General features: G+C 41.5%; 1 protein-coding gene across 1 annotated transcript in view; it reads right to left on the reverse strand.

The window, feature by feature from the left end:
• Positions 1–16,749, reverse strand: part of EXOC4 (exocyst complex component 4) — a 402,172-nt gene that overhangs the window by 334,403 nt on the left and 51,020 nt on the right. The window contains exons 6-7 of the mRNA XM_042872752.1: positions 9,009–9,252; positions 1,557–1,734 (exon numbers count right to left, since the gene is read on the reverse strand). Of these exons, the coding sequence (XP_042728686.1) occupies positions 1,557–1,734; positions 9,009–9,252 (422 nt within the window). The remainder of the gene's footprint in view (positions 1–1,556; positions 1,735–9,008; positions 9,253–16,749) is intronic.

Consider the following 16,749-nt stretch of genomic DNA (forward strand, 5'->3'; position numbering starts at 1 on the left):
ACTAAAGATAAAATCTTGGAGGATTTTTAGTCCCAGGTCTTGTCCTGCTACAGCAAAGTCTGCAGAATTCAAAGCTCTTATAGGATTTCTCAACCTTGTGTATGACAATAAGATGGCTGGAGATACTCACTGCCAAACCCTTTCCTTATGCCCTGAAGCCTAACTCTTTACTTTGATGGGGCCAGATAGCTCCAACTTTGTGACACTCTTTCATCTAGAAAAATCTATTATTACCCTCTGTCTGGATATTCCCAATCAAGTTTTTCCAAGAATAATGAAGGAAGGTAAAAATCCTTTACAAAGACATGTAAGTGGATAAGAAGACAGTGGGTGTGATTAAAAAGTCCAAGAAGTGCCTGAAATCACAGCATGCATACAGTTGGCCATATCTGTGCAAGTAAAAATCCTACGTGCATCATTCTACAGTGTAGCAATCAGATCAATACAATGGGAAAGGCATTACAACAAAGGTGTGATGACAAAAGGACTGACACAATAGAGGTGCTATGAAGGAAGAAGATTGCTCACCCATATCAGAAGATCCTAGGTTTGCAGGGGAAAGCTTCACCAAGGAAGGATCTCCAGAAAGAGAACCTTCCCCAGTGGCAGTCAGCCCTTAAATGAGGTCCAAGAGAAGTGCAGCCATGCTCCACCCCTTCCAGCTGCACAGGTGAATTGCCTTCACCTGTGCTCCCAGGGCTGACCAGGTCCTTTCCCCAAGTGCTCAATCAGTGGTTCAGGCCATTAGTCAGCAGTTCCCACACACATAGTCAAATAAGTTTTTAGAGAAACAGGAATAGACCGGTGCCCTACAATGAAAATGTGTGTTAAGTGTTGGAGACAGTATTTTTTAGGAACAGGACAGAGGTGAAATGACCAACATAAATCTCATAAACAACACCAGGTTTATTTCTTTGACCTCCTCTAGCAAACAATGGGTGAGTTGTACACTCCTATATGTGAAGACAATTCAAAATTCAAAAAGTGGGGAAAAAAAAAAAAAGGAAAATCTGCTAAGCATGTCTTAACTTCACATCAAGAATGAGAGAAAAGATGTGTGACAGACAGCTCCGCTGCTCAGATGCTATGGTGATAGGTGTGGTACCAAAATCTAAGCAAGGTTCAGCTTCAGCACGCTATGGTTTAGAATAGGAATCAAATAAGGCTTCCCTGAAAACATGCTGGCAGCTACTGTCTCAGCTGACTACAACCAAGGCATAATGACAAGGCAAGACAAGCGATTAGAGCAGTGACACTTTATAAAGCAGGCATGGCACGGGAACATGGAACAAAAGTGTCACTGTTTGAAAGCTTCTGCTAAATCACTCAGTCGACAAAAGGAATCAACTTCTCCCAGTATAAGGGTGAATCCATACTTTCTGTCTTGCTGGTATTTAAGCTCTTTGGAATCTAGACGCCTGCTAGAAATGCATCCACTCGCCAAAAGACAACTTCCAGTGAGGCTGTCCCTTGAGCATAATAGAACTGTTTTCTGTGGTATTCTGGCTTAAAGAGCTGCTACAAGCTGAAACTGTACCCATCTGAAGGACTCTTACCTGCAAAACATCTTGGATCTTCACCCACACATCAACCATGTCGTAGAGCTTGATATCACCATCGTACTGGCTGCAAGGAGAGGCCACCGTCTGCTGAAGATGTCCAAGGACTATGGAGTGTGCAGCAGCCACAGCGTTGAATTTGTCAAAAAGAAGCTCCAGCAGCTCCAGCAGCAACCTGCAAAGGACCAAGACAACCTCCACTCAGTTTTCAGAATTCACTGTAACCCTGTAACCATACTGTAAGGCAACGCATCAGGGCAATGGGCAGGAATCAGAAGATTTTTACTTCAGATCCAGTTTTGTGACAACCAGGCAATCCACAACGCAGCATCAATCTCAGTGGCCTCTAGGGGACCAGATCAAGTTTCATACCTCCTTGCTTTCTACCAACTTCCTTTTTGCACTCTCCTCTATATTCAGGCTGCTCATCTCTAACGTGCTCTGCCTGGGGTGCAGGAAAGACAAATGCATTCCTAACGTCAGAACACTTCAATGCTGAGACATTATAGATCATTTTAAGGTTCCAGATAGACAACCTGCTTTTTCTCCAGAAGAGAGGAGGAGTGTCAGTTCAAGAAGCATTTACTTACACACACAAACAGAACGTAAGATACTCATTTTAAATTATGAAATGAGCAGCACAGAATGTTTTAAACACGAAAGATCAAAACAGATTAAACAACATGAAACGTGAAACACAACAGCTCATCAGCTGCTTAAGTTATAAAGATTTTATTACTAAGTGTAAAGGAGCTACAGCTACAACCTCAACACATGACCTGTTCCTATAGCTTCTCTACAACCCAATTACTGTAATTAATGCACATCTGCAAAGTCCTAAATATTCTGTGACAAAGAATCACCTTTGATCATATTATCTAGTAAAAGGAAGACATGGATAATTTCACTACTTTTTAATGAGCAATTCAAGTCCACACTTAATCCCAACAAAATGTGATGTTAACACTTCCCAAATCCATATGTTAGGTGCTAGTGATCTCTGACAGACAGGCTCCATCCCATTTAACTGAAGCAGCTAGGAATTAACGCACACTTGCTGTGTCTCCCCATCAGAAGGACAGAAGGGCTGCAGGAAAAGCAGAGCTCCCTCCACTCATTAACCATCACATTGCAGCATTCTGTTAACAGCCACCTACAAGGTGTGCTTTCATGCCTTGGCCTCTTCAGTTCAAGGGTGCATACCTCCTGCTACATCAGCTGTTTTAAGCCAGAAGCTAGATAGTTAACTGGAGAAACAGAAAAGCTGTTGTCCATTTGCAAGAATAGCCCAGCGTGATGCTGTGGCTAAAACCACTCATCTCAGCTTATACTTCGATTTTACCAAGGACAGAGGTTAGCTATTATTTAGAATAACAGTAGTTAAAATAAATAAATAAATGAATAGACACAGAAGGTGCATAAGCTCATTACGTGTCATGCATCCATGATCATTTGACATAAACATGTATAGTATTATACAGCAGTCTATCAGAGTTCTCACGTGGACCATCCCCATCTGCCCACACAGCCCAATGGTTAAGCAGAAAACACCTTGATTCAACTGCAAGAGCTATTGGATAAGTCCAGGAGGGTGCAGCAAGGAACAGCTGAACATTTCAAGTGGTCCAGAATATATTCATGTTAATCATTAGTTATCACTGTACATACAAGATACACAGGGAGGTTAATTAACAGTGCCACACCTTAAGTGACTGTAGAACTAAGACACACGTTGAAGCAATCCAAAAGAAACTGGTGTCAATATCTATTTCCTTCTTTTAAGAAAAGTAAGAAATCCCTGAAGAGAAAGCACTGAGAGAGAACATACTACTATTTTTATTATTTTTAATAAGCCCTTACGTATTCATATAAGACACCATCAGGGGATATAGAGAAGCATAAAAGATGTACACAAATGATAAAGGAAAATCTAGCGTGGAAGCCATTCTCTTCCATATAGGTTTTGTTTAAATCTTAATAACTATCCTGTTGAAGCTAAACAGAGAAGTTGCTCCTGTGGAATGACCTACACAGCTCCAGCCTTCTCTGTCCTCCCTTGTCTATCACCAGTGTTATCAGTGAAGAAGACAGGGGAACATGCAGCCAAGGCTGCCTGAAAACCACCTGCATTATTTAAGCAAGTACCTGGTCCAGCGTATTACAGGACACGGGAGAGGTGACTGTTGCTACTGAAGCCCCTACAAGATGCACACAACTTAGAATCATAGAATCATAGAATCACTAAGGTTGGAAAAGACCTAAAAGATCATCCAGTCCAACCGTTCACCTATTCCCAATAGCTCCCACTAAACCATGTCCCTCAACACAACATCCAGTCTTTCCTTGAACACCCCCAGGGTCGGTGATTCCACCACCTCCCTGGGCAGTCCATTCCAGTGCCTGACCACCCTTTCTGAAAAGTAATACTTCCTCATGTCCAGCCTGAATCTCCCCTGCCGTAGCTTGAAACCATTCCCCCAGGTCCTATCACTAATGACACGACAGAAGAGGCCGACCCCCAGCTCACTACAACCTCCCACAGGAAGTAACAGAGATAGCTAAAGGGGCAGCTAGGGCAGGTGGCTGCTCAGCTAAAAGAACTGCAGGAGACTTTGGAAAGAAAAAGAATTTCCTTCTCGAGGAACTGACGTGTCACTGACTGACATGCCAACAAGATGGCCTTATGGGATCACATTAATTCTTTGCCACTAAGAAAATTTAGCAATGCAAGCCCAAGCTCTGCTAACATCCCACTGCTAATGAAAATTTAATTATCCACATACCTCATTGTTGCCCCAGGAAAGCACAATTTTGCAGAATGAAACTAGCTGGATTTTTGACAAATTCATTTCTCTTGATTCTAAGTGAGCTTGATCTCACATTATCAACTTGTTTACAAAGCCACTGCTAAAATAGGATTATATTGAACAGTTGTTTGGTTTTCCTATCTTCCAGTTCTCCTAGTACAGACCAGCAGAAATGAAAGCTTCCCCACCCATGTTATTCAGCATCACTAACACAACGTTACATTCTCCATTCTCAACCAAAAATCATTTTTCCACTTCTCCCTGCTTTCAAATTAGCCAGCACCTCTTATCTTAATTTTCCTTTCTCTGAAAGTCTTCTAAAACCACCAAGTCATTTTTGAAACAAGGTGACCTAAAGGAGACAGACACAAGCCGTGTCAGCCAGCCAATAAGACAAAACAGCATAAAATGATATGGCCTAGATTTTATGCACACGGGGTTGCAGCACCGAGCGACCTAAACAGAACACATACAGACAATGACAGAAGAGTGGCTTAGGCAATTTGTCAAAGCAATCTCATAACCCCTTCATCGAGAAATATGCTAAGTATGTTGAGAGACAGTGACACAGACCCGGAAGCAACTCCTATTGTCTGGGCAATAACGGAGAACAAATTGATGCAAAGTGACTGCTGGCACCTGAGCAAGGTCGCTAATGACAATTCAGGCATTTTAGCAGCAACGATGTTCTCTGCCAGGTCAGAGTGTTGGCATGTATATAATTTCTATACTTACTTGAAATAAAAGGCCAGAAATAGATTACAGGAAAAATGCACTGAGTTCCATCAATGGGATTTAAGAACAAAACTGGCAATACACCTCTTCCTTCTGGGCTGGATCTTCAAGTATAAATAAAGCTAAAGCAATGTGCCCCTACCAAACTCCTGTTCCAGAAATCTGGCCGTGTGTGTCCAGATTATTTCTCAAGTCAGCAGCCTTGAGTAACTGAGACCCAGAAGTTCATGAAGACATAGCAATGCTAACATGGACTCCACTGAGTCTCACCCTCCACAATCAATACATGTTTCTAAACATGGAGGTACTGTGCTCTAATGAGCAATCAGATAAATCAATGGCAAATTTAAGCACTTATTCCATAAACTCATTCCAAGTACAGACGTCTATAAATGTTATAGAACTTACCTAGACAAAAATGTAAGTTTATAACTTTCCAAATGATCTTCTAGCAGGGACAAGAAACTGCTAGGAAACTGCTAATGCCCTTTACCACATTTTAAAATATCCACATCATTCACAATTTATGGGGCAAATACACATGAGTAAAGAGTTAATGTTCATAGAAAAGTAGAGCCAAACATGTTGTCTAGTTAGATCCATACTAAATCAGGTGCACACCATCACTGAATCCAGAAAATCTAAACATCGGCTGTCACAGAGCCGTGCAAAATTCCTTTCATGAGCACATTGGTAAAAATAAATAAATAAATAAATATCCTGCTGCCACTGCACAAAGGTCCTTGCAATTTCACACCAACTCTCCAAGCAGCCAAACTGCTTACCAAGGAGAGAAGTGCTCAATGCAAGAGACAGTGATAGGATATCCACGACAGAATGGGTCGCACAGTATAAATACTAGAACTGCTGCTTGCACTTGTGTGTATATTCACTAACAAGCCCAGTGCCAACACCTTTTATAGCACAGCCAAGGCTTGCTCCTAGGAAGCAGACGGGGTCTGCCCTGTCTGAAAAAGAATTCAGGAAACTCTGAAGATCTGAGCCAGGAGCCCAATGCATGCTGGCTCCACAAAGAGCACACTGGGAGATAAGTAAGAGATGGCACTCTTTGGGCCCTAGTTGCTTTGACAAAAATAACAGTCTTGATCTTAAAAAAAAAAAAAAAAAAATTGGATGCAATTCATAATGGTTTTCATATACAAATGTACAAGTTGGCCACACAAAAGGTAGTCAAAAAAAAAAAGAAAAAGAAAAAGAATGCAAGAACACTGTCTGATGTCTTTGGACTCTGGAAGCCTTTTCCAGAGATTAGTTCTCTCTTGTACAATGAGGGGGCTTTATATTATTTTCCTGGTGATTCCCTAAAAGAATTACACCAGAATCTCCACAGACACATTCATCAAATGGCATCCAACGTCATCTTTTTCGTAAAGAAAAGAAGTGAGCCAACCTCAGAGAGTCGACACAATGATGAAGATGCATACAGTGATGCATATCGTTCGGTCTGTACGTACCTAACAAGCAGAAGGGAACTGTCCAACAGAATGCTCAGCATAAAGCCTCAGCCCCTACTCTGCCCTTCCCTCCTCCCTGCCATCTCATTAGTCATTTTATTTGCCAGAATTGAGAGTTTTGTATGGACATCATACACAGCACAGTACCTGAATACAGGCACTGAGCTCTGAAAGGCATTCACGTGCGACTTGTGCTAAGGTGAATTGAAAAACATTTTATTATCATCCTAACATCCTAAAATCCTAACATCTATTAACATCTATTAAGGTCAAATAGTCATTGAGGCTGACTGGCTAATGAACAGTTAAGCAGTTTCAGGCTCTGAATTATTCTCAAATTTGGAGTCTTACAGAGCTCTCTTGAAATAGGAGGACCTTGTCGTCCTGGCTTTGTTTTCTTCTTGACACCAGGAAAAAGTCACTTCATTTTGATTTGAAACTGTAGCTAATTTACGGGATGGTATATCTTTCTATACTATAATTTATCCTTTTCAGTATAAATGAATTTACCTGCTTGCTGTAAACTTCCCATGTAATTTTGGTTTAGAATCAGTTCTAATTGTCTCCTTACTCAACAGGAATTCAAGACACTTTCCAAAGCTTTACAATATAGGCATCCTAAGGGATCACAAACTGCTATTAATCAGATGCCAAAATCCACTGAAGTTTTTGGTATCTCACCCAGGCCTCTGGGCTCCTTAACATCATTGAAGTATGATCCAACCCAACTTCATCAATTTCAAATGGCATCCAAGAGCCATGTAACCTCTCAAAACAAGAATTGAGAATATGTTAAGTTCCATCTTTGCATCAACAACAAAAGCACTGCTTTTCAACCCTATATATAATTTAATATATAATTTTTATATATATAAATTTATATATTAATATATAATATATTATTATATAATATAATTATATATTTAATCGAGATATCAATACCACAACTCTAATTCTAATTCTTCACAGCGTAATTGTTTCCACAGCAATGGCATTTGGAACAGGCTACCCAGGGAAGTGGTGGAGTCACCATCCACCATTAAAAAAAGGTTAGATGTGGCACTGTGGAAGATGGCTAGTGGCTCAGTGGTGATGGGTCAATGGTTGGTAGATGATCTTAGTGGTCTTTTCCAACTGTAGTGATTCTATGATTCTACTTTAAAATAATGAGAGGAATTGGAAAATAATTCTTTACCAAATTTTTCCTCAAGAACTATTTCCACAATAAATATTATGTACAATGAAGACAAATTTTTGTTTTCAGATTTCTTCTCCAATATTAATTTCTTCTGGTGGTGATCATTGCAATGAGCAGTATCACAAATTAAGAATTCAGCTACAAGCAATAGCTAGCCCTTAAGATGTCCTGTTCTAGCAAATCATGAAGAACAGCAGAAATGTATTTCTCAGTGGGCTTTCACACTTTGCAACTAATGGAACTGAAAAACAAATAGATTTTTGGCCATATATTTATTGATATAATTAGTTCCATCTATGATTACAAAGCTTTGCACCTGCATCACCTTAATTAGAATCTACTGCACTTGAAATGAGCAACTGAGTCGAATCTTCTCTTCCCAAGTGCAACACAAGAACATAATATTTGTTTCAGCACCAAGTGTTCTTTATACCATACATACCAGCAATCTGAGACAGCATTACGATTCAATCTATTGTAAAGCTGCTTAAAATGAAAGGTTTAGGTTAAAAAAAAAATAAATAACCAAGTGCTTAACATCATGTACCTTTTACTAGTTAAGTAATTCTGCAGAGCTTCTACCTTCAAATCTGGATTTCAAACATGCTTATAGAATCACAGAATGGCTTAGGTTGGAAAGGACTTGAAAGACGACTGAGTTCCAGTCCCCTGTCATGAGCAGGATTGTCTACTGCCACATCAGGTTGCCCAGGGCCCCAGCCAACCTGGCTCTGAATGCCTTCAGGGATATGGCATCCACAGCTTCTCCAAGCAGCCTGTTTCAGTGCCTCATCACCCTCTCAACAAGGAATTTATTCCTAATATCTATTCTAAACTTTCACTGTTTAAGTTTAAAGCCATTCCTCCTTGTCCTATCAATATTAGGCAGTGTAAAATCTTACCCCTTTTCTGCTTATAAGCTCCCTGCGAGTACTGGAAATTTAGCCAGAAGACTCTTCTGTGAACAACCACAGAAGGAAGCATCTCCTTTTCCCACAAACTTAGCTGAAAAGCAACAGTATTTCCCCCTTTTTGAACACATTTCCTAAATTCCCAAGCCTTTTAGGTGCTGAAGGTACTTCAGCCCTTCGGAGAGACACAGACATTTCTCAAAAAAATTACTATTTAATATCTCTCCTACTGCAAGGAAAAAAAAAGCCAAACAAACATTGGCATTCCTTCTCCAGACATCTTTTTTGCAGCAATCACATTTCAGTGCTTGAAATATCCTTACCTAGGCTGATTTTCCTGGGAAATATTTTCCCCCCTCTGGTAATCATTGTCTGCCACCTGAGTCGTGGAACGCTTAACAATCTGCTTCAGTTCTTGTTCTAGGCGATCCTGGATGGCTTTCACTGTTTCAGGGATTTTTTTCAGCTTGGCCAGCCCTTTGATGAGTATGCCCATGAAGACAGTGCTGTTCTCCTCTGGATCCAGTTCCATATCTTCTTTAATTTCCAGAAGGCTTGTTTCTCGCACTGGAATATATTTAAGAAGGCATAATCCAAGATTTAAACTACTAGAAACAACACTTGGCAACGAAGTTTAAATGCTTTTTCTGCACGGTGCCATCAGAGAACTCTCGAGGAATAAACAAGGAAACATCAGCACTCAGATTTTAGTTGGGTGGGAGAGGGCAATGGAAGTTTTAGCTCACTTGGAGGAAACGTTATGTATCTATACATAAACACACCATTGCACATTTGACTGATTTAGAAATAAAGCTTATGGTGTTATGTATTAGTTATGAAGCAGAGGAAGCCTGGTGCAATTAACATATGCATAAACGAGGAGGTGTTCTATCACTATGAATCCCCTGAACGAGTTTCAAGGAGCTAAAAACTACATTTCCAACCCAGCTGTTTTTCTTCATGATATTTTTCACAGGAGAGGAATTTTCATTATAAACACTATCAAGCTTAACAGACTCCTGATAAATTCGGCAAAGTTTACACTGTCGAAGTGAATTATCGTTTGATGTTATCCCATTCTGCTTTATTATGTCTGTCAAGAGGTTGATGAAGTTACCCAAATCTTTTAGCAAGGCTTCCTGAAAGGAAAAACTAAAAGAATTAGAGAGGATATCATAGATACGGTCCTCCTGAAGTGACAGGGACAGCACTGGGAGAAATTCTGTTGCTAAGCGACAAAAGGAGAAAAGCAAGAGGTACCGTGCTTGTTCTAAGTACGTTCATTAATCAACATTTCTTAATTTACAGATAATGCCCAGGAACAACAAAAGGATGTCTCTGCTGAAGACTGAGTGAAGGACTTAATAAACATATTGAGGCAATCCATGGCAAATAAGTGTCTGGAAGGCAAACTGAACTAACTCCTTGTTAACAGGGATAGTGCATGGACAAATGCCACCTGAGCAGTGCCATCCACCATACTGGCTCCTCATATAGGAATTAAGCCAGAATGGCAGTTTCATCTTACTGTTGCTGAAGTCCTGTCAGAGAGCTGTTGGGTGACAGATGACTCCCATGGTATCTACTACTCAACTGCTTATCCAAAAACCTGAATAAATATCAAAAGATCCACCGGTACAATTGAAATGACATGGCAGAAATGCAAAGTGGCATGTGACAAGCAGTGTGCAGCCCTGTCACTGGCCAAAGCTACAACACTCGGCTTTCCAGGACTTGAAGGGAGCTTATAAACAGGAGGGGGAACCGCTGCTTACAAGGGTGGATAGTGATAGGACAAGGGGGAATGGTCTTAAACTGATACAGGGGGTGGTTTAGGTTAGATATTAGGGGGAAGTTTTTCATACAGACAGTGGTGACACACTGGAAAATAATGCCCAAGGAGGTTGTGGATGCCCCATCCCTGGAGGCATTCAAGCTGGATGTGGCTCTGTGCAGCCTGCTCTGGTGGTTGGCGACCCTACAGGGGGTTGAAACTAGATGATCATTGTGGTCCTTTTCAACCCAGGCCATTCTGTGATGAACACTCCCAGGAGAGCACAAGCTCTGTCCAAGTTAGCACAAAAGCAAAAAAAAAAAAGTCCCAAAGAGCCTGTATGGTACTGCTTTACAAATTGCACCACTACAAATGGATAACGCTTATTTCAGTGCCAGCTGACACCAACCTCCACAGCACAGTGGGCTTTTCTGTCCTGTACTCCCAACAACAGCACTTTGAGCTCATATCAGACTTGCTGCTTACTCTTGTATTTCAACGTGGAAACCAGCAATACTGCTCAGTAAGATGGAGTAAGTACTCTATAAGATCCTTGTACACTGTGATAGAGAATGACATCAAGTTTTGAATAATCAACATAGGAGGCAGAGTGTCTGTGAGATCACAGAGTGCTTTCTTCTCCTCTTGTGTGTATGCTTCTTGCAATTAAAGTCTAATTAAACTTGTAATTTTGCAATTTAAGGGGGTAGATTCAACAAACCCATAAGCACTCAGAATACGCTTATTAAATAAAAATGCAGTGATAATAAAGGAGACATTCTGAATGCACATAAACCATAATACTAATTGTAAGGTATCACAGAAACACGGCTTAAGTTGGAGGGGACCTTGAAGATCAGCTAGTTTCAACCCCCTGGCCATGGGGGCAGGGTTGCCAACCACTGGATCAGGCTGCTCAGGACCCCATCCAGCCTGGCCTTGAACACCTTCAGCGACAGATCATCCACAACTTCCCTGGGCACTCTGAGTAAATAATTTCCTCCTAACATCTAACCTAAATCTACCCTCTTATACTTTAAAGCCATTCCCCCTTGTTCTATCGCTATGAGGCCATGGAAAAATTCAGTCCCTCCCCTGCATATAAGCTCCCTTAAGTTATTGGAAGGCCACAAGGAGGTCTCCCCAGAGCCTCCTCTTCTCCAAGCTGAACAAGCCCAACTCCCTCAGCCTTTCTTCATAGGAGAGGTGCTCCAGGTCTCTGATCATCACCCTTCTCTGGACCTGCACCAGCAGTTCTACATCCTTCCTGTACTGGGTGTGTCAGACCTGGATGCAGTACCACAGGGGCATTACAAGGGCAGAGTAGATGGGGACAATCACCTGCCTCATCCTGCTGCTACCTCTCTGCTGATGGAGCCCAGGATACAGTTGGCCTTCTGGGCTGCGAGACCACGCTGTTGGCTCTTGTCCAGTTTTTTATCCCTCAGGACACCCAAGTCCTTCTCCACAGGGTTGCTTTCAAGGAGTTCTTCTCCCTGTCTGTACTCATATCTAAGACTGTCCCAACCCAAGTGCAACACCTTCTTAAACCTCATTAGATTCTCACGCGCATACTTTTTGAGCATGTCCAGGTCCCTCTGGCTGGCATCCCTCTCTTCTATTGTATCAACTGCACCATTCACCTTGGTGGCATCAGCAAACTTGCTGAGAGTATGCTCAATCCCACTAGCTATGCCACTGATTAAAATGCTGAAGAGTACTGCTACCAGAACAGACCCTCTCATGACCAGCTTCCATCTGGACACTGAGCTGTTGACAACAATCCTCTGGCTGTCTCAGATCACCTGCTCATCTCTCATGTGCCTTAACATCTCTTCCAGGAGGATATGCTCCATGATCCTCCCAAGGACAAAGGTGAGGATCACCAGCCTATTGTTCCCCAGGTTTTCCTTTCTTCCTTTCCCCCAGGTTTTCCTTTCTCCCTTACTTGAATACAGGAGTGATATTTCTCTCTTTCCAGTCACCAGGGACTTTGCCTGACAGCCATGATTTTTCAAATACAATAGAGGGCAGCTCAGCAACCACATCAGCCATTTCTTTCAGAATCCTGGGATGCATATCATCTGGCCCCATAGATTTGAAAGCATCCAGCTTCATGAGATGGTTGGGGACTTGCTCTGCTCTTATGCTGGGAGGGATTTTCTTCCCTGCTTAGAAGCTCTAGAACAGAAGAGGTATGAGAAGGCTGACTAGCTGTGAACACCGAGGCAAAGAACTCATTAAGTACCTCAGCCTTCTCCATGTCTAAGGATGTTAGCTCTCCACTGTCATTCATCAGAGGAGGAATGCTCTCCTTTGACTGCCTTGTCTGCCAATGTACCTAAAGAATCCCTTCTTGTTTTTTTGTTTCTTTTTCACCTTCCTTGCCAAGTTCACTTCCAACTGCATCCCTATATTCTTCCCAGGCCAGGCCAAGCCACCAAGGAGGGCATGGTCACTGCAGCCCAGACTGCCTCCAATCTTAGCCTCTTTTATGATCCCTTCTGCATTGCTGAACATTAGGTCCAGCAACACGTCACCTCTGGTGGATGTGTCCAAGACCTGAACCAGGAAGCTGTCATTCATGGACACCAGGAGTCTCCCGGACTTCTTGCAGCTCACCATGCTGTTTTCCCTGCAGATATCCAGGTGGTTGAAATCCCCCACCAGGATGAGACCCTACACAAAGGACATCTCTTGCAGATGATGCAAGAAGGACCATTCAGCAGGTTCCCCTTTATCAGTTCGCTTGTAGTAGACTCCAACCACCTGATACCCCTTATTAGTCTGGTCCAGTTTTAACCCACAAGCTCTCGACCTTTTCATGAGCTGCTCAGGCACAGCTCCTCACAGATTATCCACTTTTTAATACAGAGGACAACTCCACCAGCCCTCCTGCCTCACCTATTCCTTCTATAAAGCTGAGAGCCCTTTATCATGATATTCCAGTTACGTGAATCATCCCACCATGTTTCTGTGATAGCAGTAAGACTGTAGTTTTCCAACTGCACCTCTGATTCCAGTTCCTCTTTATTTTTTGTGCTGTGTGCATTGGTATCAAGACACTTCAGCTGGGCTTCTGGCTGTGTTGCCTTCTTGGAGAAAACCTCTGGGAAAAACCTGAGGCACGCATTTCCACTCAAAGCTCTCATCTCTCACACACCTTTCAACCCATGAGGCTGCAAAGCACTTTGTGCACTGTGTACGTGGTCCACTTGTTTTGTTTGCTACTTGTTGTTCTTTAAAAACCACAGCGTGCCAGGCACAAAGAAAATGAGCTCCCTGGAACAATAGCTGTGGAAAAGACATTGGAAATGCTGGAGGAGAAAAGGTTTTCACATACTGTTTAAAAGTAAAAATGAAAATCTTGTTGCTCCGAGTTCAGTGCACAGCATTCAGAGCCTAAACAACCTTTCAGGCAGGTCCTCGCCATTACACCACAGCACCTTTGTAAGGGGGGCTGTAAATTACTCTTAATATCACACAATGAAAATGAGAGAGAGGAAGCACTGCTACATCCAAATGCGAGGACAACATTTAAGAGGAATGAAGGCAGCAATCTTTCTGAGAATTCTGCCATCACATGAACACCCTTCCATTTTCAAAAAGAGCAAACCAATTTTGAAACACACTTTTATACTCAGGACAATGATTTACATCTCTTACAAATAGCAGCACACTTCAATACCTAGTAGCAACACACCAGTATATACATTCTGTTAGATCTTATCTTTTGATAAAACAGTAGAAATTTTGTTTCCTGCACATTCTGCCTATCAAAGAGATATTCTGGGTAGCCTGGGGGGCCCATTTATCTACAAGATCCGACAAGATCCCAACCCTGGGATACTGAAGATGTCCCTTTCTTGTGTCTTCCCTACCTCAAACATCCCCTTCTACAATTTAATGTCATCAAGGGGTTATTGGACCACAAAGCTCTGGGCCACAAATCAGTCCCTCACCTCTTCAAAAAAAGCATGAAAGCAAACCAACATTTGCAAAGTTCACCTTTAAAACATATATTACTTCCTGGGGGCTGAGGAGCTCCATGGGTGAAAGATGATATCCACAGAGAGCCTCTGCAAGCTCCATCTATATTTATTCTTAAACTGTGATTATGAATAATTCTGGCATTTGCATGGATGTGGACAAAAGCATAAGACTTCCTTGGTTTCAACATGCACCAGATTCTACCTAAACTGCATCTGTATAATGCATGCTCTCTCTTTACAGAGCTAACATTTTAGTTCATGCCATAAGCACCTGCTTCATGCAGAGAACCCATGAACAATTACATCATTCCTTCAATGCTTGCCTTTATTAATTAATCTGTATTGTGGGACTGCTGTTTATATTTGGTTACCATCTTTTTTTTTTTTAATAAAAAGAAGGGAAAAAGTAATTTTAATTAAACACAACTTTGAATCACAGCTTCATTAAGGTTGGAAAAGAACACTAAGCTCATTTAGTCCAATCATCCACCCACCACCATTACTGCACACTAGACCATGTCTCTAAGTACTACACCCACCCTTTTCTTGAACACCTGCTGAGACTCCACCACCTCCCTGAGCAACCTGTGCCAGTATCTCACCACTCCTGAGAACAAATTCTTCGTAACGCCCAGCCTGAACCTTTCCTTCATTCACAAAATAATACAGAAACACCAAATAACAACCCCACAGGATGTTTTCAGTAACAACAAGAACTACATTTCACAGAGTTCCAGCTTGGATGAGGCTGAAGGCACCTTGGGTCATCAATAAATTTACTGATGGTGCAAACAATTCCTAATGAAGATGTTAAACAGGAGTGGACCCAGACCCTGGGTGACTCTACTCATTGCCAGCCTTCTCCACCCTTTCAGAGTGTAATAATGAATAAAATAACATAAAAAAAAACCAATATTCCTAGCTCCAGATTCAGCTGTCTTTATTATCTCCACTGTAAGGATGCCTTTAAACTTCAATTTATAACTTTAAACAGATCTTTGTCGTATTATTTTGCTGTATCAGCCTAATGATCAACTTCTGTATATAGGCCCATATAAACCAACTTAAAGAGAACAACAACTTCAAGTAGCAGTGCCTTTGCCACAACCTCTCTAATGAAGCACGGAGACATTTTCAGATGCTTTACAAGACGAGAGTTGGGTATTGGAAAAAACCACTCAACTCCATGTCTAAGCCAAAATCCATATCCAGTTCAAATCACCAGAAAGTTTAATCATGTGCATCATTGATTTATCACCTTCACAGACAGAAAGGGAGAGAAGTTTTCCTGCTTTGACAATACCCTATAAAAACATCTGCTCCAACCGATGAAACTCTAATCTGTGCTGTTCTGCCATTTCACAAGAAATCTGCTGCAAGAGACATTTCAATATCACTGATCCCCAGAAAAGCTTATGTTGGTAACTCATTTAAGTGTAACAGGCCTAAGAAAAGATTCTTGGGTCTTGTTTTTCATTCCAATGAATCTTCAAAATTTGCTGCTACTTATTACAGATGTGCACATTTATGGGCAACCACTAAAATTTAACATACTATTTTCCATGATTCATGTCCTTCCAGATGATAAATTCTGTGTCTTTGATACTTTCAGAGAAAATAATGCCAATTCACAGTCTCCCAAAGGCATGTGATATCTGAAGAAATTTAACCTGCTAATTGTGGTGCTGAATCCTTTTTTTGATCTGTAAGTGGAGATAACAGGCAGCAAATGGGCAGTTCCTTCACAAATGGTCCCTTAAAGATTTTGATCATTTCCTGACCTGCCTTAGTACCAAGACCAAAAGAAAAAAGACCTAAGAGATCAATAACCTCAAAGCCTGAAGGCAAATCTCCAACTGTGACTGATACAGGTCTACGTACAGTTTTTAGGACAGTAGTCTTCCAAAAGCAGAGATGTTGGAATTTGACAAGGCCACTCTCTCAAACCTACTGTAACCTCATTTAAGAAAACTGCACCAAGCAACCCCATGAGCCACTCTGAAAATCCACCCCACGCACTGTTTCCAAGTTCCAAAAAAAAAAAACTAATCAAATTCTTCAAGAAGGGAGACAAGTATTCCTTTTGGATTTCACCACGTGGATCTAAAGCTCTCTCCATTTTCCCTTTCCTCCTCTAAACACACATGCATTACGTGTCAGTGCTCAGCATCAAGCCAGAATGTGAACCATTGGTGAAGATCAGTGAGAAAGCACAGCCCTGCAAAACAGCACATTAAAAGTTACTTCACAGGCTTTCATGTTTGTTGTGCAGTGGCAAAACAGTCTTAAACTGCAAGA

Source organism: Lagopus leucura, unplaced genomic scaffold, assembly GCF_019238085.1.
Source record: "Lagopus leucura isolate 7727_CA_CO unplaced genomic scaffold, USGS_WTPT01 Super-Scaffold_100008, whole genome shotgun sequence".
Lineage (NCBI taxonomy): Eukaryota > Metazoa > Chordata > Aves > Galliformes > Phasianidae > Lagopus > Lagopus leucura.